The sequence below is a fragment of the Staurois parvus genome, unplaced genomic scaffold (assembly GCF_062004578.1).
Source record: "Staurois parvus isolate SC_StPar_1 unplaced genomic scaffold, SC_StPar_1.0 ptg000732l, whole genome shotgun sequence".
Classification (NCBI taxonomy): Eukaryota; Metazoa; Chordata; class Amphibia; order Anura; family Ranidae; genus Staurois; species Staurois parvus.
In genome coordinates, this window is record NW_028318528.1 from 1,100,987 (window position 1) to 1,125,391 (window position 24,405).

At 40.5% G+C, this 24,405-nt stretch overlaps 1 protein-coding gene across 2 annotated transcripts in view; it reads left to right on the top strand.

The window, feature by feature from the left end:
• COL5A3 (collagen type V alpha 3 chain) overlaps positions 1-24,024 on the top strand; it is a 355,418-nt gene extending 331,394 nt beyond the window's left edge. For both annotated transcript variants that reach the window (XM_089653980.1, XM_089653982.1), the window contains 10 exons: positions 3,823-3,876; positions 5,356-5,463; positions 5,549-5,602; positions 7,163-7,198; positions 9,196-9,249; positions 9,454-9,709; positions 9,812-9,924; positions 10,630-10,698; positions 13,498-13,731; positions 20,143-24,024. In XM_089653980.1, the coding sequence (XP_089510106.1) occupies positions 3,823-3,876; positions 5,356-5,463; positions 5,549-5,602; positions 7,163-7,198; positions 9,196-9,249; positions 9,454-9,709; positions 9,812-9,924; positions 10,630-10,698; positions 13,498-13,731; positions 20,143-20,289 (1,125 nt within the window). In that variant the 3' untranslated portion in view covers positions 20,290-24,024. The remainder of the gene's footprint in view (positions 1-3,822; positions 3,877-5,355; positions 5,464-5,548; positions 5,603-7,162; positions 7,199-9,195; positions 9,250-9,453; positions 9,710-9,811; positions 9,925-10,629; positions 10,699-13,497; positions 13,732-20,142) is intronic.
• The last annotated feature ends 381 nt before the right edge of the window (positions 24,025-24,405 follow it).

A 24,405-nucleotide genomic window follows, 5' to 3' on the forward strand; every position in this document is an offset into this window, starting at 1 on the left:
GGGTGTCCTACATGTGTGGATGTTGCATTATGTAATGTGATTATTTTAGTTTTTTACATTTTAGAATGGGGTGCCTCAAAATTCAGCAGCGTTTGAAAGGGTGCCTTGACTGAAAAAAGGCTGTAAAGCACTGGTGTAATGTATCTCCTTGAATAGGCACCCTCTGCTGATTATGTGTATGCCACAAGTCTTGAACAATATGTATTTTAAGTTAAGAATAGTTGTTTTAAGTTGTTTGAGCCTTTTATGCAGTCCTATGTAGTTCATACATTCAGGTGACTTTTTGGGATGTGTCTTGCTTGTAATTTGGCAGTAAAGCAAGGAAATGAAAACCCCTGTAGTATATTAAGGTGCTTTTATAAAATAAGAATGTTGCATATACAAACTGCTTATATTTGTAGGAAAACAATACAAAACATGCAGAGGGAATTCAATATAGCTGCTGTACCACTTTTCAGAAGTTAATCCCTCTTGTTAATGTATTTTGCCAAATTCATGAAGCATCTGAGATACTTTTCGCTCTGACGACTGGCGCACCAAATTCAGATAGTTCTAAAATGTGCCACTTTTGCATTGTGTTGCATTGAGTGCGCCAAATGTAAAAGTGGAGCTAATTAGGACCAACTCTCTTTTGGCATACAGAGAGGAAAACTGGTTCAGACACATTTTGCAGAAGTGTCTTGTGCATTGTAAAAGTGTGGCAGTATGAGCCAAATGCGTGTTCTAGACAGGTATATGAATTTGGTGCATTCTTCACCACTATTAGAATGCATAACAGACACTTTTGCAAAATCTGCCTGCACCAGTCTTTATGAATTCCAGGGACAGAGTTCTACAAATCTGCATACATGCTATCTACCCTTCCTAACAAATGAGCATTGACAATGACCTTTATGCTATAGAGCAGCCTTTTCGCAACATGGGGGCTCAGGCACCCTGGGGTGCCTTCAGGCTTCTTCAGGGGTGCCTTGGCAAAATGCCCAAAAATTGTATACAAGCCAGCAGGTGTATCAATCCTGCCTTTCAGTACACAAAGCCACAGGTTTTCATTGTGCACTTTTACGACCTTCTACCTGCCAGCATCCTAACAACCAATGACATCTTCAGTGAGGAGGACGTTGGGTGCATGTACATCATCCTTGTTTGGCCCTCCCCTGCCCCTCTCCATCAGCATTGGGGTCACATTAGCAGACCGAAGGAGAGAAAATGGGAGAGACACACTGGAATACTAGTCGGTTCCAGTTTGCAGAGGTGTAATTTGCTTTGGAAGAATAAATCACCTGTAACATTGGGCATACTTGATGTGTGTAGAATAGTTTTTTCCATTTTAGATTGGGGTGCCTTGAGATTGTGCAGAATTTTAAAGGGTGCCTTGAGATTACCAATAATTTTAAAGGGTCCCTTGACTGAGAAAAGGTTGAGAAACACTGCTATAGAGATACAGTAAAAAGTCACTTGCGTTATAGCTGGTTCTCCATAGCAAACAGGACTCCAGGCTACTCAGGCGACTGAAGGAAGCCAGGTTCTGTCATAGTGTAGATTTAGTGTCATCCCCACGTGAAGTCCCCTCCGATAGAATTATCTTTGGTCATGTGGTGTCCCCTTTTCAACTTGTGCTTCCGGCTTTTTATTTAGAAAGTTTGGGTAGCCATTCCCATATCAGTGTATCCCTTTTCCACATCAGTTTCTATGAGAGAAACATGTTCTAACTTCAAACTCTACATGGCACTGTAGTATCATACATGCCATGAAGTTGATTAACTATAAATGGAGAGTGCAAAATCTGGTGCAGCTGTGCTTGGTAGCCAATCAGCATCTAACTTCAGCTTGTTCAGTTAAAGTGTTACTAAACCCACAAGAGTAAAATCAGTCTGTATATGCAGTAAAGCATGCTTGTTATACTCACTGTGGAACCTAAGAAGTTAATCCTCTGCATTGCGTAGAAATGCTGTTTGATCCTGTCTTCTCTGATCCTCCACTTCTTCCAGTGCCCCCCTCTTATCTCCTGATAAAATATATTGTGTGGAGACACTCTGCACATGCTCAGTTTGGTGTGTGTCGCTAGAAAGGTGTTTTTCTTTTCTTGGGTGAGTGCATGTGAACAGCACAGGGCCAATCAGCACTGTCCAGACAGAAATCAGGGATTCTGCATCCTCTTAGAGAAAAATGAAAATCCCTCCTACAAGCTTTAACCAGTGCTCTGCTGCACACTGATAGAAGTCACAAGGCTGCTCTAACTGCTGATGAGAAAAGGTATTTAGCAGTTTATATTTAATAAAATAATTGCACTTCCATGTTGTGTGTACTGTGGGAGACCAGATATAGTGAATGCCGGGTCCGGGGAGACCGGATATAGTGAATGCCGGGTCCGGGGAGACCAGATATAGTGAATGCAGGGTCCGGGGAGACCAGATATAGTGAATGCAGGGTCCGGGGTTTAGTAACACTTTAAGCTTTCACAAAAAAAAACTGGAAGCTGATTGGCTTCTATGCAGAGCTGCACCAGATTTTGCACTCAGTTTTAGTAAATCAATCCTCATGGGTCAAATATGTCAAAAGCTCAAGCCATTCTTAATTCGTGTTGACAAATCTTTGGGTCCAATATTTGAAAAAGCTCATCTAAAACAATGGCAACAGCTAAAAACGTGAAGCTTACCCAAATATACAACAATAATATCTATTTCCCCCGTTGTAGTAGAAAACAGCAAAGCTAATCATGTACAAACATTGTTCCAATGGCATTTGTTTGAGAGATGTTCCCGCAAGAAAACTGATGTTTACTCCTAACAAAAATTAATATGTTTATGTAAGTCTGAAAAATCACAGAACCTATAACACAGGATGGTAGTTTACATTAACCACTTCCCGTCCGGCCCATGTACATAAACGGCTAGACAGGAGCAGTGCAGGAGCGGGTTGCCGTTCATAAACGGCGCCCCGCATTTACAGCCTGTGCGCGCTCCCTGGACACAGCGGAACACGGATCGCTGTATGGGACCTCTGTGTGAGGTCCCGATCATGTGATCACTGATTGGCCAATCAGTGATCACATGAATAGTAGTAAGCAAGATGTCACTTGCTGACATCATTGCTTACTACTTTTGAAATCTGTGAATGATCACAGAGGTCACATGGTACAAGGCTATTCACAACAGCCTTGTACCATGTGACAAGCTGTGACCAATCACAGCTCTCACAGTATTTCTCAATGGCTGCAAGAATGCAGTCAGAGAAGAGGAGAAATGATTGCTTTTACAGCCTTTATGGGTGTAAAAGAATGTCAGGAGCTGACAGGGAACTGACAGAAAGCAGAGCTACTGCAGCCCTGCTCTCTGTCAGTGATTGTCGCTAATCAGCGGAACACAGCCGGTAACGACTGGCTGTGACCCGGCGACTGACATCCGCAGCCGTGATCAGCGGGACAAGTAGTACCTGTTTTGCAAACACACATTTTAAAACGTGGTTTTGCCCAGACGTGCTGCCCTGCCAACGTATTTCTACAGTGCCTGGGCGGCATGTGGTTAATTTGCTAAATTTTATAAGAAAAACACTTTTTTTCAAAATGTTTGGGCTTTTTCATTATATAGAAAAAAATAAATAAAAGTTCCAGTGGTGAATAAATACCACCAAAATAAAGTTTTATCTGTCTCAAAAAAATGCTAAAAAATTCATTTGGCTACAGTGTTGCATGACCGCGCAATTGTCGTTCAAATTGTGATAGCACTGAAAGCTGAAAATTGGCCTGGACAGGAAGGGGGTGAAAGAGTCCGGAGTTGAAGTGGTTAAACACTACGAAAACAAATTACTTATTTTTCTTTAAAGGGTCCCGGTGGATTGCCTGGTCTTAAAGGTGATTCTGGAACTAAAGGAGATAAGGTAAGATCTTCATCTTAGTCTCTATTATCTTCCTGTTATCCAATTTGATTCTTTAGTATGCTGTTGTTAGAGACTATGTGCATTTTTTGATTGGCATTCAGCTGGTGGCTATATGCCAAATGTGTTTTGTTGGATCAGAATGCAGTGGTAAGAGCTGCAAAATCAGCCAAATGACAGTAACATTCTTCCTTACCTACCAGTTACATATAAGGGGCATTCAGGTCAAACTGGGACTTTTGAGTTTATATAATAAAAGAACAAATTTTAAGGAGTCAAAACTGCATTTAATTCTCAACATACTCCCCTGCTACATTTATACACTTATCCCAGCGTTCAACCAATTCCTGGAAAGCTTTGGTATAGAAAGATTTGTCAGTACACCTGAACCATCCTAGGACAGCTTGCTTCACTTCGCCATCAGTGTTGAAATGCTGACCTCCGAGGAACTCTTTTAGGTGTCCAAACATGTGGAAATCACTCAGAGCGAGGTCCGGGCTGTAAGGGGGATGTGGCAATACCTCCCAGCTGAGTTGCTTCCACTGTTTTGATGCTTGTTTTATTTCCAGAGTAAAATGATGTGCCCAGGTTTCGTCATGTGTAATGATGAGATCCAGAAAATCCCGGCCTTCCCTGTCAAAACCCTCCTTTACCGCAGTGCAGACTTCAACTCTTCTGTGCTGGTCAAAAGCAGAAAACTGTCTTGGTACCCAGCATGCACTTTTTGAAAATGCAAATGTTCATGAATGATTGTGTTCACCGTTCCAACAGAAAGTTTGGTCTCTTGTGCAGTGTCACAACAGATTATGCGTCGATTATCCAGGATCAGGCGTTCCATGAGCTGAATGTTCACAGGAATGGCTGCTGTGGGCTGGGAACCACCACGGCCGGGATTGTCACTGATGGATGTACGGCCATCTTTCAAACATTTACACCATTCAGCTGAGCATCTATATACTGTGCTTGAAGTCTTCTGTCGATATCTACGGGTTTTACACCTTCTTTCACAAGAAACTTCATCACCACACGCTGTTCAATGCACGCACTAACACTGTTGTCTGTCATCTTGATTAAGGGTCTTGGACTGGCCCGAGACATGCGTGCCACCTATTAGTAATAGGACACACTTGCCACTTATTACTGCGTGTAGTACTGCCACGCTAGCATCCCTTTTTATACCTGTAAAATTAAAAGTCCTGGTTTGACTTGAACTCCCCTCTTAGTTTGTCATCTAATCAAATGTTCCTCAAATAGCTGTATAATAGCCCATCACTGCCCAATATGATTCTCAGTTATGTGAGGCATTAAACATTTATTTTTCCACCAACCAATATTTTAAGAATCATATTTACCAGTTAAACAGCCTGATTTGCTACCACAATTATAACATGTAGATATGGCTGTTCTTACATACATGTGGTTGAAAGTTAATTTGTTCTGAGAGTTTGTAATACTGAATGCTAAATACTTTTCTCATTTTAGGGCCATGCTGGTCTTATTGGCTTGATTGGACCGCCAGGAGAAATGGGAGAGAAAGGAGACAGAGGACCCCCTGGAAATCAGGGTGTTCAGGGACCCAAAGGAGACCCTGTAAGTAGCCCACAGTGATGGTCATGAAGCCACATGACCATCTGTATGAAGGTAAATTAAAACCCCTTCTTCTTCCATATTTAAGGGACCTGTTGGACCATATGGACCAAATGGGCCACCTGGACCCAACGGCCTGTCGGTAAGCACCTAATAATTTGTTCATTCATTATAAAGCAATGTTGAAGCATCTGGTTGCTGGGTATACAAGATATATTCATATGCAGTGTTTGCAGGGTCATATGATGCTTTAAAGATCCAAAGTAAGGGCTGAGTCTTAATAGTATTAAATATCCACACTCCAAAACCAACTTCTACTCAGTTTTGAAACAATGAATAAGCATAGGTTACCTTAAGTGAAAACCGCATGTGAAAATGATCATTAGATCTAGAGATATAGACAGATGAAGTTCCATTCAAATCTTCATTTTTCATTTAAAAATCAAGCTCAGGCCTCTCACAAAATCTCTAAAAGTAGCACAGACAGGTAAAAAAATGCATTTTAGTAGAGCTAGGGAAGACTAGAAATATACTTGACATTTTATTTCTGTGTTTTATGGCTGTCCCTAACATAGTTACATAGTTAGTCTGGCTGAAAAAAGACAAAAGTCCATCCAGTTCAACCATTAAAAAAAAAAAAAGTTATAATCCTATACTCACAGTTGATCAAGAGGAAGGCTAAAAACCCCAGCAAAAACCCCAGCAAACCCCCAATTTGCTCCTGCAGGGAAAAAAATTCCTTCCTGATCCCCTGAGAGGCAATTGGATATTCCCTGGATCAGCTTTACCTATAAATGTTATATCCAGTTATATTCTGTGTATCTAGGAAAGAATCCAGGACTTTTTTAAAGCAATCCACTGAGCTGGCCACAACCAACTCTTGAGGGAGTCTATTCCACATTTTCATAACTCTCACTGTGAAGAAACCTTTCCGTGTTTGGAGATTACATTTCTTTTCCTCCAGATATAAAGAGTGCCCCCTTGTCCTCTGTGATGACCTCAGGGTGACTAACTCTACACCGAGTTCACTATATAAACCACTGATGTATTTATACATGTTGATCATATCCCCCTTAATCTCCTCTTCTCAAGACCCTGTTGCAGATATTTTCCTCACTTCCTGAGTGGTGCAACTGTTGTTACCTTGACAGTGAAAGAGGGGTTGGGACCCTTTCTATCCCTATCTAAAATTTAAAAAAAAAGTCTTTGGCTGGATATACACTTTTAAGGCTTTGAATCATGCAGCTAGGAGGAGAAACATATAACCTTTTGTCACAAAGGAGATATTTACTGATTAGATGCTGGTTCTTTCTGAAGATGGCTTTGATAGACATCTGCATCTGAAATTTGGGGTACAGAAGGGAGGTAAAGTATGAAGTCATAGCTGTAGGCAGATTTAAGATACTGTATATGAAATATAAGCAGTAAATGAATGACAACTGTTTTGAAAAAGTATGCATTTGCTTTCCAAGATGCATCTGCCTATTGTCATAAGGAGCAACTTTTCATTTACAGCGACTTATCATTTAATATCAAAATGTGAGAACCCTTATTGATTCTTAGTCCTTAGAATGCTGAGAATCACCAGTGCTCTTTAGACATGGTAAAGGATGCCACAGTCATGCATAGCTGACAAAAGTTCAGAAAACTTTGGGAAAATAATTTTGTAGTGATGTTTGTAACTTGCATTTTCTTTTTGCAGGGACCTCTAGGGCAGAAAGGTTCAAAAGGAGCTCCAGTAAGTACTGTGGACCCAAAAATAAATAATATCTCCTAATGCAAAGATAATCTCAGAGGAATAAGATAGATTTGTTAATGTATCATTTTTGGGACCTTGTTTTTACTTTGACAGATGGCAATGCTAATATAACCATAATACAAGGCATATATGAGTTGGAATACCGAAAAACTGATTGTTGGTGATTTTGACCTACAGAGTATACATCAGTGTTGTATTGTAAACATTTCTCAATAGAAAGTTCTCTACCCATGCATAGGCATATCCAAATTTGTGAAAAAGCAATATTGTGGCGCCTAAATCAGTGAATATATCAGAAGTTTGTGTCTGATGCCAGAATTAAGCCAGCAATTGTGACAGCTGCCCCTAAATAGTGAAATACACTTATAAAGTAAATGCATAAATAGGTAGGTGCCAAATCAATATATCATATGACAAACGATATCAAAATGATCTAACAACAACATAAAATGACTGAAAGTCCCATACAAAATATATATTAAACATATAGTGAGTCCCATGAAAATATAATCCTATAGATCAAAGGATTTTCTTTTTCACCATATGTAGACAATAAGTGAATTCCTCACTCACCAGAAATTATTGACCCTGGTTAAGGTGGTCAAAAAGCGCTATATGGCCATGGAATAAGCTGACAGCCAACAGCAAGCTCTCATGGACTGGGCCTCCTGATCTCCTAGTGAGGAATATGGATCCAGAGGACCAAGGATGGCAGCCCCCAGATAGGTGGTCTTGAAGCTCTTGGTGCACAAATATTGGATGGATTCCCAATCCCAGGCTCTCCTCAAGGTATAGATAATGCTCCAAGTAGCTCAAATAAACCAAATAGATTAGAATGCTCTAAGTGTAGTGTTTATTAAAGACCATGGTTCAGATAAATAAAATGCCAATACACTCACATGTGATGGTGCCCAAATACCGGCACCAGCCTATGCAGCCTATGCATTTTATGTTGTTGTTAGATCATTTTGATATAATTTTTCATAGGCATATACAGTTGTGCTCAAAAGTTTGCACGCCCTGGCAGAAATCATGATATGTTGACATTTATTTAAGAATAGTGATCATATGAAGCCATTTATTATCACATAGTTGTTTGGCTCCTTTTTAAATTATAATGATAACAGAAATCACCCAAATGGCCATGATCAAATGTTTGCATACCCTGGAATGTTTGGCCTTGGTACAGACACACAAGGGGATACACACAGGTTAAAATGGCAAATAAAGGTTAATTTCCCACATCTGTGGCTTTCTAAATTTCAGTTAGTGTCTGTGTATAAATAATCAATGAGATTGTTAGCTCTCACATGGATGCGCTGAGCCGGCGAGATGCTGTGCCTTGGGGAGCAGAAAATAACTGTCAAAAGACCTGTGTAACAAGGTCATGGAACTTTATAAAAATAGAAATGGATATAAAAAGATATCCCAAGCCTTGAATATGCTAGTCAGTACTCCTCAATCACCTATTAAAAGTGGAAAATTCGATGATCTCTTGGTACCAAGCCAAGGCCAGGTAGACAAGGAAATATTGCAGCCACAACTGCCAGAAGAATTGTTCAGAATAAAAAGAAAAACCCACAGGTAACCTCAGGAGAAATACAGGCTGCTCTAGAAAAAGACGGTGTGGTTGTTTCAAGGAGCACAATATGACGGTACTCGAACAAAAATGAGCTGCATGATTGAGTTTCCAGTAAGAAGCCTTTACTGCACCAATGCCTGGTTACAATATTCCCAACAACACCTTGACAGAACTTTCTTTGCTCCATCTGGTTGATTTTCTTGAATATAGTGGTTTGCGTAAGGCAGCCTAAGCTAGGCATTTTGTTGTATACAGGGCTTAATGTTCAACTTGAGTATTAAACCTAAAAGGCAATACAGTCTTATAAGGAACTAGTAGCATTAATCATCAACATAGTCCCCTTCATCTCACTTGAAACCATTGGAAACACTACTGATCACTATTTTCTTTTCAGGGACCAATAGGCATGAGAGGAGATCCCGGACATCAAGGACCTCCTGGTTTACCAGTAAGTCATGTGTATTTTATTTCTATGGCTACATCTGTAGGAAGAAATGTGTTTATATGAAGAACCCTTAAACCCTGAAATTATTTAGAAAACTTCTCTTAGTCAAACTTTGACTGTTCCCACAAGCAGCTGCCCTTTTAACACACATTATATTGGGGGCCATGTGTCAGAAAATTATGTAATGCCTTGTCGATTTCATAACAGGGTCGTCCAGCACAAGCCGTACAGCCTCTCCCATATGAAGCATTCGGCACAACCAGAAAAAGGAGGCGACACTCTGATAGTCTGCAAAATGATGATGGAGACATAGACTACATGGCTGATGGAATGGAGGAAATCTATGCCACACTCGGGTCACTTAAAACAGAAATTGAACAGATGAGGTGGCCTGTAGGCACCAAAGAAAGCCCAGCAAGGACCTGTAAAGAGCTTCAGATGTGTCACCCCAATTATAAAGATGGTGAGTGAGACTGTCCATTCCTGTGCAAGATGTATCTGGGTGGTTATATGGATTCATAGGAGTAACGGTTTTAGACATTTATATACTCTGTTCTTTTCGCAGGTGAATACTGGATTGATCCAAATCAGGGATGTAACAGAGATGCCTTCAAAGTGTTCTGTAATTTTACATCTGGTGGAGAGACATGTCTATACCCAGATAAAAAGTTTGAATCGGTCAGTATAGATATACTGTACATGGTTGTATTTGTTTTCTTCTTAGTAGATGAAGAAGCCCTTCATCAAAACAGAATCTTTTTATTAGTAATGGTAAATCTCTCTGCTCTTCCCCAATCCACATATCATTATAGTGTAGGTTGTAATCCTCAATTGAATGCTAAAAAAATAAAAGACCCATCAAAATAACTAGATTGTGGTTTTTCTGAGAAATTCCTATGGTTCATGGTCATGCCTATATATTTTATTTAATATTTTCGTGAATCCTGCAGTTGACCATTGATGAGATTTATTCATTTGAACCTGAGTCTAAACTGTAAAGACGCAGGGTAGCTTTTTCTCAAATGTCATCCTTTTGACAGAACGGGAGACACTTATATGATGGCCCTTCCTTTGTACTCCCTATAAAAAAGGGAAATAGATAAAAATGTAGTAATTAATGAGAATAATTCTCACTATACGAAGATCACTTTATCATGGTTCGAATTCTTGGTTGATGGAGGTTCTGCTGATGGACACTTTGGGGTGATTTATTGAATCTGGAGCACTCAGAATCTGATTAGCTGTGCAATGGGCTTCTAACTTCAGTTTATTCAATTAAGCTTTGACAATAAACCTGGAAGATGATTGGTTTCTTTGTAGAGCCGCACCAGATTTTGCATGCATCAGTTTTAGTTAACTTCCTCCTTTGAATTACTCTTCTAGGTGAAAGTTGCAGCTTGGAATAAAGAAACTCCAGGAGACTGGTACAGCACCTTTAAAAGAGGAAAGAGGGTAAATTGGCTTTTTTTATTTGGATTGATATTGTATGTAAATTTCTGGTTCAATAAATTGTTATTGAAAATTTACAATTTTACAAGAATTGACTACAACAACGTCACAAAATTGCACAAACTTCAGCAGGAGGAGTTGTAACACCCCTATACCAGTACCAAATATACACAGAAACGAACAAGATTGCAATAGCCCATGAGTCCATAAGCAGAGGAGTCACATGTAAAGGGACGGCGTATGTACATTTCTAATGTGCAGCTTTTACTAAAAATTTGCAGGGAAAATCAAAAGGTTCTCTTTAATGTCTGATCCTGCAGCAGTGAATAATCACCTTAAAGTAATAGTAAAGGTGGAACTGTTTCTTTGAAAATCACAAACATGTTATTCTTACCTGCTGTCACGTACCTGGTTGGGGATCCTGACGTGGTGAGAGGGCATCCTCTTACAACTCCCGATCGGAGCCCCTGATAGTGGGAATAGAGGGCGCAGAGCTAGGAGTGGCAGGAGTGTCCTGTGGATCTGAAGCTGACAGCAGGTAGCTGGAGACCCAGGAGATCCGGACACAGGCCAGGTGCGGGTGCAGGAATGTAGGTGCAGCAGCAAGCAGGTATGGCGGCAGTCAGGATGCGGATTGGGACCGGAAACCGGTGCGTGGATGCAGTAGCAGGCAGGTATGGCGGTGACTCAGATGCAGGCCAGATGCGGAACCGTGGGTGCAGCGGCAGGTAAGTATGATAGCCGACAGGATGTAGGCCAGGTGCAGGTGCAGGTAGGTTAATGTAGTAGAGTCAGACAATCCGCGTCAGTAACAAGCGGGCAGATAAAGTACAAAAGGAGCAGGAGAACGAATGGTCAGGGATAGCCGGGGTCGGTGCAGGCGGAGTTCTTTCTTAGTCAGGTAAATCAGAATACAGGTATCAGGATCAGGAGTATATGCAGGAACGTTGTAGACCAGAAGGCATTGATGTTACTATGAAGCAGGTTTAAATGGCTTGCATGACGTGACGTGTGCGCTTACTGAGCATGCACGAGTTTTCCGCGCTACTGCACATGCGCGGTCCAACGCTCCCGCGCCTGCGCACTCGCACCGCCCCGGCTCGAGAGGATCCATTGCACGGCGACAGGATCCCTGACACCTGCTCTGTGCAATGGTTTTGCATAGAGCAGCCCTAATCCTCCTCTTATTGGGCCCCCCATGATACTCCTGGCTCCTCCTCTTCACCGAGTGCCCCCATAGCAATCAGCTTGCTTTGGGAGCACTCATGTGTGCTCGTTCCCGAGCCCTGCTCTGTGTGTCCATAAGACACACAGAACGGGGCTCAGCCCCACCTCCCACTCCCTCCTCACTGGCTGTGATTGACAGCCGCGGGAACCAATGTCTCCTGCTGCTGTCTCTCAGCTAATGAGGAGGCAGAGACCTGTGAGAGCAGATGCTCTCATGCACATCACTGGATCGGGCTTAGTTAAGTTTTGTGGGGGGGCTGTGGGGGAATCTGCATACTGAAGTTTTTTTACCTTCATAGAATGCATGAAAGTAAATAACCTTCAGCCTTTAGAACCACTTTAAAGTGGAGCTCCAGTCATAACATAAAAAAAATTAAAAGTCAGCAACTACAAAAACTGTACCTGCTGATTTTTAAAAAACAGACACTCACCTGTCCCTTGATCCAGCAGTGTGCTTATCGCAGCTGGTTTCATAGGCCTTCCTCTGTCCCCGGCATCTTGAATGTGGGCTATGACAGCTTGCAGCTTCACAGCCAGGTGTCCATTACGCATGCGCGAGTAGAGATGTGCCTTGTGAATGATCCTATAGTCTTCTGGGACCTGTCATACGTGGGAGGACAAATTCCACTTCCGATCACCTAGGCGGTTGCAGTGCAAATGGGAACAGGTACCTGTCAAAATCAGGTACCCCCTTCCCCCCCCCCCAGCTCTCCAAAGGTGCCAATCCTTAACAGGGAGCTTGGGACGTGGGGATGAGACCTTAAAGCACAACTTCCCCTTTTGGGTGGAGCTCCACTTTAAATTCATCCCTTCACTGTTCCATTAAGCTGTGTTAAGAGAGGAAATTAAGCCCATGAGCAGGGGCAGACTGACAACTCATGGGGCCCACGGGCAATAGGGGATCGTGGGGCCCCTGTGTCCTTGCCCAAACTCAAAAAAGCCTATGAAAAAGGTACCAGGGGCATCTCATGGGGCCCCCTACTGACCCCAGGCCCTCGGGCAGTGCCCGAGTTTCCAAATGGTCAGTCCACCCCTGCCCCTGAGCAATCTCATAGTTATTCTAGATTGAGCTTACATAGGTCTGTGGACTCTTTTCCCATCTCTTACGACATCAATGGTCAATCACCAAACACCTCTACTGCAACATGAGACAAAGGGGAATGAGTCACATGCTCCGTCATACCTGGAAGTACTAGGTATTTTCTTCACTTTCAGCAGCAGAGCAGCCACTCTAAATGCTCCAGTACACATCTAGGGGTTTGATGGTTTTCCGACTAGTTTTTCATTTATTGTACCAATGTACAGTACAATGGCAAGGCAGCCATGGCAGTCATCACAGTCATCAGCTACTGGCATTCAGGGACAATGTGCAATGACAGTAAACCTAGCTTACACAGTAAAGGACTGCACAAACTGGTGTGTTGCACAGTGGTAACAAGTGAAGAAATCTCTTTTGTGTTGTGGTCTCCTTCTACGTTTTGCTTTGAAGCCATCATTGTTATGTGTATCAATATTATAAATTCCTTGCACATTATAGGCCAGTGTTTTACATTTTTCTTGCTGTTTTTCATACAGTTCCAGTACATTGATGCTGATGGAAACCCTGTGCATGTGGTACAAATGACGTTCCTCAAGCTGCTAAGTGCAGTAGGCCGACAAAACTTCACATATAACTGCCAGCAGTCTGTGGCGTGGTATGACATGTCAAAAGCGAATCATGAGCGGTCGATAAAGCTGAGAGCGGACAATGAGGAGGAGCTTAGTCACAACCGCACACCACAATTACGGGCATTATATGATGGGTGCCAGGTAAGTTTCTGGGGTGATGCATATTTATAATTAAGATGTAGGGCATGTGATTTTTTACAGATGCTGGATTAAGCCTTCATTTCATTTTTCTGGATGCTAGCAAAAAGTGAAAACCCCTGATTGTTTTACTATTTGGCTTGGTGTTAGTCCAACTTTGATGGGTTAGTTCACCTTTACCAAAAAACTGCCTATATGCCTATGCAGGTAAATGCGCACCTGTAGATATAAACAAACTGTGCAGCTTTGACCATGGTTGACTGATATCATTGCTATATGTATAGATAATTTACACACCTCCAAACGCCTAGCCAAAAAACTCCCAGAGATGGCATCCTGCCTTGTTGCTGGGACATTGCTAAGACACTTCTAGTCACTACTGCTTCCCCCCACCATCACAGGAGCAGGGGCGGACTGACCATTGGAGAACTCGGGCACTGCCCGAGGGCCCGGGGTCAGTAGGGGGCCCCATGAGATGTCCCTGATACCTTTCATAGGCTTTTTTGGGTGTGGTTTGAGTGTGGGCGAGGACACAGGGGCCCCATGATCCCCTATTGCCCAGGGGCCCCATGAGTTGTCAGTCCGCCCCTACACAGGAGTGAGCTCTTTCTCCGACTCAACCCCCTTGCATGCACTCCTTATTGCAGTAGCTCTGAACTGAGTGATGCTGTGATGGAGATTGTAAAATGAACTCAACTATGAACTTGAGAACTCCCTTCTGTGATGAACAGTTGCAGCTGAGAGTGCCTTAGCGATATCCTGGCAACAAGACTGGATACGCAGATGCCATCTCTGACAGTTTTTCAGCCTGGCTTTGGGAGGTACATAATTAGTCTACGCCTATAGGATTGGCATTATCCAACTTTAGTCAGAGCTGCACAGTTTGTTTTATCTACAAGCACCCCCTACGTGCATAGGCAGTTTTTTGATAAGGGTGAACTAATGCTTTAAATCATTATACCATTTAAATAGAATGTCAGGGCATCTGATCATTCACATACAAACCTTAGGACATTAGCAGGAATAGTTCAAGCTGTTGACAGACAGGGTAATACAACAACCCATATACAGTCATCATAGTAGCTAGGGTTAGACTAAACTGAAAACATCCACAAGCCTCAAGATGGACAAATCCTAGACCTACAACCAATAGGTCTAACAGCCGGGATCCAGGTAAGAGAAATATTCTACAAACACTGCTTATTGTCTGAGTGTAGTGATCCCCATCCCCTGGCTGGAGAAAGGAAAAAAAAAATCACACAGATGACTGACATTACTTCAGGATGGAGTTGTGGAGAGTTACTACAACGAAGGGCGCCAGTCACTTTAGTCTCATGAAAATATTTATTGCTCTGATTCACAGGGAGAGTGAGGGCTTAAGATACCTCCAGCAACATGGTTTCCAGACTGCACCACAGTTCTCTTCCATCCAAGGGAGTACCAGGATCCTCTAAGGCAGTGTTTCTCAACTTTTTTTCAGTCAAGGCACCCATTGAAGTTATGGACAGTCCCGAGGCACCCTTTAAATTATGAACAGTCTTGAGGCATCCCATTCTAAAATGGGGTGCCTCCAGACTGTCCATAATTTCAAAAGAGACACATTCTAAAATGTGAAAAACTGTTCTAACAGTTTTATATAACGCATTCACACACATGTAGGACACCCAACATTAGAGGTCATTTATTCTTCCAAAGCAAATACACTTTTGCACACTGGTACTGAGTAGTATATCAGTGTTTATCTTCTCCCTCAGTTTTTCTCCATCACTGAGCTAATGTTACCACAGCACTGATGGAAAGGGGCAGGGGAGTATCAAACTAGGATTCTGTGCAGGCAGCTGACATCCTCCTTATCAACAAGTGATGTCATTGGTTGTCAGGACACTGGCGGCTAGAAGGTCGTAATGCTGCACAATGAAAACCTGTAGCTTTGTGTAACTAAGAGGCAGGTTTGTTCCACCTGCTGGCTTGTATACAAGTTTTGGGCAATTTTTAGATAATTTGCCAAGGCATCTCTGAAGAAACCTCAAGGCATCCCAGGGTGCCTGGGCAGCCTGGTTGAGATAGGCTGCTCTAAAGGCTGACTCCATCCAACTCCAGTCAGACTTTCTTCCCTGGCTCTCCACCTTGGGTGTTGTATTCCCCTTAATGAGGCAGTGCAGCTTGAGGATGTGCTAGGACCCCAGTTAGGCTTCCGGCCTAGCAAGCACAAACATTCTGCATACACCTTCCCAGGTCAAAGCACAGGAAGAAAGAGAGCTCACAAAGCCACTCCCCACATATTTATATCCTCCCCCAGAATACATCACTGTCAACAAACCTCCTAGTGGTTGGCCACAGGGGGACATGAATATTCATACCCCAAAACTGTTACAGCTCCTGTGTTTATTGCCCCAAGTGTCAGTGACAACCAGTTGCAGCAGCTGGGAACAGCAGCAACGTTGAGCTCATAGCAGAGCCTCTACGTACCACAGGATAGCTACAAATAGCTCCCACAACCAATGAAGATGGAAGATAATGACTCACCTCCAATATTAGATCCAGTGAGAGTTAGGTCTAATAACTATGGTCCAAGGGAGCATGAAGCACCAACACTGTCACTGAAGGGACTGCTGATCCCAGGGATAATGTCTAGCCAGAACCTTGTTTCCAGTTTAGTGCACAATAGCAGCAGACTCTTAGCGGCATCTTGTTCTGTTGCAAGCACAGCTAAACATATGCCGCTGGAAGTAGTCATATCAATAGAGAATGAAGATAGGCAGACTGTAAAAGTAGCTATGACGTCATCACAGGCTTGAGCATAGTTTGGGCATAGATCATTGTTTCACCTTCTTTCTTGCTGGTTGTGGGAAACTTTTGGAGCTTTTCAAGAGGAAGCTGTATTTTAGATTATTAGCTTACTCATCTTGTATTTTCAGTTTGGATATTAACTCCGGTAACTTTCAGTGTGTATATTTTAGGTGCAATCCTTTTTAAAGGATTAATAATATTTTTAGTATACGATAATCTTGGATAATATAATATAACATTTCATCATTTTTTTATTTTTGTAACACCCTAAGCTCTGAACTGTTTTTGTTTTATATTATGTTTTCCATCATGGTTTACCCATGATTTACCCAGCTGCTTGTGATATACAATATCTCACCGAAGTGAGTACACCCCTCACATTTTTGTAAATATTTTATTCTATCTTTTCATGTGACAACACTGAAGAAATGACACTTTGCTACAATGTGACATAGTGAGTGTACAGCTTGTATAACATGTAAATTTGCTGTCCCTTCAAAATAACTCAACACACAACCATTAATGTCTAAACCACTGGCAACAAAAGTGAGTACACCCCTAAGTGACAATGTCCAAATTGGGCCCAATTAGCCATTTTCCCTCCACGTTGTCATTTGACTCATTAATGTTACATGGTCTCAGGTGTGAATGGGGAGCAGGTGTGTTTAATTTGGTGTTATCGCTTTCACTCTCTCATACTGGTCACTGGAAGTTCAACATGGCACCTCATGGCAAATAACTCTCTGAAGATCTGAAAAAAAAAAAGAATTGTTGCACTATATAAAGATGGCCTAGGCTATAAAAAGATTGCCAAGACCCTGAAACTGAGCTGCAGCATGGTGGCCAAGACCATACAGCAGTTTAACAGGATAGATTTCACTCAGAACAGGCCTCGCCATGGTCGACCAAAGGACATGAATTACTGGAACCATGTCCTGTGGTCTGATGAGACCAAGATAAACTTATTTGGTTCAGATGGTGTAAAGCATATGTGGCGGCAACCAGGTGAGGAGTACAAAGACCAGTGTGTCTTGCCTACAGTCAAGAATGGTGGTGGGAGTGTCATGGTCTGGGGCTGCATGAGTGCTGCCGGTACTGGGGAGCTACAGTTCATTGAGGGAACCATGAATGCAAACATGTGCTGTGACATACTGAAGCAGAGCATGATCCCCTCCCTTCGGAGACTGGGCCTCAGGGCAGTATTCCAACATACCGACCCCAAACGCCCCTCCAAGATGACCACTGCCTTGATAAAGAAGCTAAAAGTAAAGGTGATGAACTGATCAAGCATGTCTCCAGACCTAAACCCTATTGAGCATCTGTGGGGCATCCTCAAACGGAAGGTGAAGGAAAGCAAGGTCTCTAACATCCACCAGCTCCGTGATGTCGTCATGGAGGAGTAGAAGAGAACTCCAATGGCAACCTGTGAAGCTCTGGTCAACTCCATGCCCAAGAAAGTTAAGGCAGTGCTGGAAAATAATGGTGGCCACACAAAATATTGACATTTTGGGCCCAATTTGGACATTTTCACTTAGGGGTGTACTCATTTTTGTTGCCAGCGGTTTAGACATTAATGGCAGTGTGTTGAGTTATTTTGAGGGGACAGCAAATTTACACTGTTATACAAGCTGTACACTCACTACGTCACATTGTAGCAAAGTGTCATTTTTTCAGTGTTGTCACATGAAAGGTAGAATAAAATATTTACAAAAATGTGAGGGGTGTACTCCCTTCTGTGAGATTCTGTATAGTCATACACTTATTGAATTAATAGGTTATTGCTAGTCCAGGGATTGTTGTGTACAATTTTTAGTGGAGATAGCTTTTTATCTGGCCTCAGTGAAATGAAGGTAACAGGGTAGAGTATGCAGTATGTGTATACACTTATAGCTGAACTCCATTCAGACATAAATTACTGCTTTTCCTTTCTAACCAATACAAAATTAAATTTATTTATTAATACAAGCAAGTACCTGATTTTAACCTGGTATTAGCCTCTTGCTATCTTTGTTTGTCAAAGTTCAGACTTTATAGAGAAAAACAGCACAAGAAGTTATGCCTAGTATACCTGATGAGAAAATCGGACAAAAGATTTTTTTTTTTTTTTTTACTTGTTAGTCTCATATTGAAAATTAATATTTTACTTAAGATACAAAAAATTTCATACAACACAATACAACTTCCCGCATTCGTAACTACATTCTAGTGTGATATCGGACGTGATGTAATGTACTTGTGATCTCCTATTGATCAACATTAAAAAAAATAGTCCATAGGGCTATAACATTACAAAGGGATTTCAATATTTATTATAAAGGCAAATTGTTATTATTTTTTTTTGTATTATATAATAACTTTTTTTCGCATTGTACAATATTTGTTTTTATTGCCCCTTTCTTCTTCCGGTTCATTCTTTCAATTCCAATCATGCACGGTCTGTGTCCCTCAACTTTTTTCATACAAACACTATACTAATCACACGAAAATTGTTAGTTCTGTTACCAAACAAAAACATTTTCACTGATTTTCCTTCGGAAACTTTACTCTGAGCTGTCGTGATTGTACGTTGGAAGCTGTACACTAACGAGTAGATTATCCAAAGGTTGCTGTGTAAGCAGTTATATTCGTCCAATTTTCTCATTGTGTGTACTAGACTTTAGTTGTACTTTAGTGCTCATGTACTAACAAGGAACGTGTTAATAGTTGATGAGATCAAAGTGACAGAGAGAAGAGATCATCAGTCTGCTGCTTCTCCTTCACTGTCCAGTCACAGGCCGGGTGGGAGGACAAGACCTGTACATTTTACTTAACTGTAGGAGAAAAATAAATCAGGTTTCATGCCCTGTCAGACAAGGCTGCACTGTTGGCAGGGTTGTGTAGTATTCTGGGCTGAATGGACAGGAATAAAAATCCATGGTCAGATAACTGTTTGAACCTGGTATTAGCCTCTTGCAATCTTTGTTTGTCAAAGTTCAGACTTTATAGAGAAAAACAGCACAAGAAGTTGTGCCTAGTATACCTGATGAGAAAATCAGACAAAAGATTTTTTTTTTTTTACTTGTTAGTCTCATATTGAAAATTAATATTTTACTTAAGATACAAAAAATTTCATACAACACAATACAACTTCCCGCATTTGTAACTTACATTCTAGTGCAGGGGCGGACTGACAACTCATGGGGCCCCCGGGCAATAGGGGATCATGGGGCCCCTGTGTCCTTGCCCAAACTCAAAAAAAGCCTATGAAAAAGGTACCAGGGGCATCTTATGGGGCCCCCTACTGACTCTGGGCCCTCGGGCAGTGCCTAAGTTTCCAAATGCCCTGTCATGCCCTGGTTCTAGTCCTGTCAGACAAGGCTGCACTGTTGGCAGGGTTGTGTATATTCTGGGCTGAATGGACAGGAATAAAAATCCATGGGCAGATAACTGTTTGCTTGGGGTTTAGCTTTAAAGTGCCTTCTGTCTACTAAATTTTACTACCTGCTTCCTTGATTCAACAAGCATTTCAGAACCTCTCAGTAAATATAAAAAACATGAGAATGTTGGATTAAAAGCATTATAAAAATCAGCAAACCATTTAGACTTGCTTAGCAATGACTATAACTTTTTTTTCCTTTCTCATAGCTTCGTAAAGGTGTAGAACAAACAGTACTCGAAATCAACACCTACAAGGTGGAACATCTACCCCTCAGGGATGTTGCTGTCAGTGACTTCGGTGACAGCAACCAGAAGTTTGGATTTGAGCTTGGGCCAGTCTGCTTTAATGGCTAGAAAAACAAATTATGAAAAAAATGAAAAGCAAAAAAAAAAAACTCCTAAAGCATCTTGCATCCCAAGAAGAACTTTGAGTTTCATGGCCAGCTAACTAAGACACTTTCACTGGTCGCCACTGGCAAAGATTTATCTTATGTGCTTTTGTTTAACTTTTGATTTTGTGTTATATATTTTTTTTCTTATTTTTTAATGCAGGGGATGCTAGATCTGTGTTTTTCACCCTTGCAAGGTTTCACTCAAACCAAATAATAAAAAATATAACGGGATATGTTTGGCCCCCGGCGACCATGGCTGTTAGAGGACATGCTACAATACTGAAAGTGGGAAAAAGTCTACGGCACAGCAATCACTGCGTAGTTGCTGAAAGAGATCATATGGATCATTTCTGCTCAGTATTCAGGATATTCTGTCCCCGAAATCTGAAGCATTCCTGGTTTTGCACTGGAACATCATTGAACAAACAGGATGTTTCTTATGGCACCCTTTTCATGGAACTTACTGACACAAAGTTTGCTGAGTGGCTTAAGTCATTATCAGTCATACACTGAACACTGTCTTCTCCTCTTCAGATTCTGGATATGTCCCGTTTCAATGTCAAATATACATTGTATTATTTTATTTCAACCCCAGTCTGTAGGTGGCACCAAATGCATTAGGCTGACATGAAACTCCTGATAAACAAATTAAAAAAAAGTAAATTTATTGTAAATTGTGTATATATAGCTTCCCAAATTCCCTTTAATCATAAAAAATGGGCTCTGTGTATTAAGGTAAAGGAAAATATTAAAACTATTAAATATTTGCTTTTATAACATTGATATATTCTTATCAAGTGTCAGACTTTTATACTGTATACACCACAGATCTGGTCTTATTTTACATAATTATATCTCCTGTTATATTTTTTTCCTGATAATTTCTACACAGACATCAAAAAGAATCTCAACAACCATATTCTAGCCCATCATCAATCTTTTTTGCACCAGGAAAAATTGCATTAATACACAGATGCCTTCAGTACATGGCCATAGCCAATTACAGTCCAAGAAGCTTCATCTCTTCATCCCTTCTGCAATGTGTTTTGAAGGATTTCTTTACAACTCCAATGGTCTTTCTTGCTGATACACGAGTTGCCTCTTGAACTAGTTGCAAGTTGTCTTCTGCCAACATGTGTAGATGCTATGCCTTCGCCCTTCCATCATGTTTGTTTTATGGGGGCTAATTCAGCTACCTGACAGACAACTATAGAAAAATAATGTCAGAAGATGACCTTCTATCAATTTAGGAGGCAACTTATAGGGAGTGAAATGATCAGTTGTTGGGTAGAGATTTCCTTTAAAGGTTGTTACCTAAAACTTGGTTTGTGCACTTCACGTGCTCATAACACTAAATATAATTTTGGGCTAGCTAATAGTGCTTTGTAATACACCAAGATTGGAATAAACTCTCTTTAACTCAGAGGGTAGAGTGAAGATAAAGGTACTGAATAAAAGCCCTTGGCATGGCACAATTTCGGTTTTAACTTTTTCTATGCAAGTTTTAAAGGGGGCAGCTCTAGAGACAATGAAAACATAACATTATAACCTTGTGATTTCATATCAACTAATAAGATGAACAAAAAAATGTCCAAGGAGATCAAATGAAAAAAACAATGGAGGACAGAATTACTTGTTTGTCTGCCAAATGATCACCATATTACATGTTTAAGTTTCATGTTATTTGTGTTCATCTGTTGAAATATGATGGTTAATGAATAGTGCCCAACCTGTGGACACAGTATGGTACACACTACTGATAAAAGTAATAGAAAGGAAAAAGAAACTGTTTTAAACCATCTTTAAAAAGTACAGTAGAAAATATATATTTCAAGTTAAGACTTTTTCCATATAAAATTATGTGCTTGTCACCCGCAGTCTGGAGGCAGCCATACAATTAGCATCATAATGGAGCAGAATGATGTTACTGCCCCCAGCAGTGTACATGTTACGGGTCACTTTAACTGAATTTATTTATAAGCAGTGAACAAATGCAATATATGTAACAAAAGGTGCGACACAACTATGAATGACCACTATACTGCTTTCGAGTTTTGTTCCCATCAATGGTGCTTACTTAGAACAGAACCCTAGCTTTTCGAATCGAAAAACTATAGCAAAAATATTTTTCTGCAATTTTTATTCAAATTATAAGAAAAAGAAATAAAGACTTCCCCTTTAAGGTTTTCATTATTTTAAGAGAGATCGTTTGCTCAGGGAAGTGCAACACACAGCTGCCACCACCCCATTTTTTTAAAAATCTAAATCTCTAGAATTTGTATTAGTACCATTGTGAGCAAACACTTATAGTTTGCGTAATACTTTTTGTTGTTCTCGCTGAATCAACTTGAAGAGCTGAAAACAGAAATCTTTGATTTTTTTTTATATTCAATATTCACTTTTTTCCAAAGTATGAAGGACCAAATATTAAAACAACCCCTCTGATTTCATCATCAAGTGCAATAGGCTACGGCATACAACCAAATGCTTCTGGCTACAAAGTTTAAAATGAAACAATACTATCCCATTTAGAAATATGTTTTGGCTATTGTTTTTCTTCAAGAAAACCTATCACAGTGATTATACAAGGCTGAGATTTTAAAAAGAGGAATTACAAACCTTCTAATGTGTTTTACTATTTGTTCTAATTTATGGCCCTCCACCAATTTTTCAAACTTAGCTTGTCATCTGCTCAACCATTCCTAAATGTCTTCTGAAAAATCAGTACATTTTCAAAGCCTCAGTCATTTGGTTGTCACAGGGATTAAGTTACCATGATAAATGGAATTTGTTATTTTGAACATACAAGGTTTTTAGATCAACATTCAGACCCGTTAGAGAAATCTGTAACCATTGCAGAGATTAACTAAATTTTTTAACTGTTATATTAAATTTGATACTTCAAGATAGAGAAATATATGATCAACCTTCTAATTAGTATGTTGTCTTTTGTGTTTCCCAATACTTGTGCAGACCCCCGAAGTATGAATTGGGGGAGAAAAAAATGAAAACTGGTAAACACAAAATCTGATGCAGCTGTACATAGTAACCAATCAGCTTCTAAATTCAGCTTGTTCAATTAAGCTTTGACAATAAAATCTAGAACCCCAGTTAAAAAAAAGAAAACATTTTGCCTGGTGGCCTCGGGAACTGTATACACAAGAAATGTTTTGTCAAGTCAAACACTGCATGGGTGGTAACACTGTAGTTTACTGTTGAAAGGTCTAGATAGGCCCCTAAGGCAGAATGCAAAAGTTGTTGTTGGATGCAACTTAAAAAATACTATTTAGAACGCTTAAAAAATGTTCCAGCCTTACAATATCAACTTTGTAGCATAGATCACTTCACACTGTTGTTCCCACCCATTTAAATGTTTGGGGTTGATAACTACCTTTCTATTGATGTCTTTGGACAAAATTAGATATAATAAAAATTCCCTTTAAGTAAGACCCAGTCTTATATAGTCACTGTCTGTAGGTTACGTGATTCTAAAACCTAGCACTGTGATTGGTTCTGCTGACTCTTATGAACAGAACATTGACCACTGTTTTCTTTTGTTCCGTGTTGCTACTAATTACTGACCAAAACACAACTTTTTTTGGTTGTTTATTTTTTATAAATAAAACAAATGTTTTATATGGTGCTAGAACGATTATACCAAATCTGTATTATAAGAATAAATAAGATTTTAAACTAATGTGTGCATTTATGTCCTTGTGTGATATTTACTAAATTGGCTAGAAATCCATCCTAACTTCCCAGACCAAGAGTAAGTTTTGCTATCAATGGCCAAGCTACACTCAGAAACAGTACCTAGACTGGGGGTTCTTATGTGGGTACCTAATAGGGGATAAAGGAACCAACTGATGGGGGTATGAGTCTAGATCTCAGAATAATGGAAATCAACTTGATGTGTCAGATGACGTGCAAGTAACATTGCCAGTAACTGGAACTCAGTTGTATATTTTTATTGCAGAAAAACAACAGGAAAAAATTCACTAGATGTAGCTAGCTTATGTATATTTTGATTCACTGTTTTTCTATAAATATGAAAAATCCTTATAGCTTTCTTCTAGCT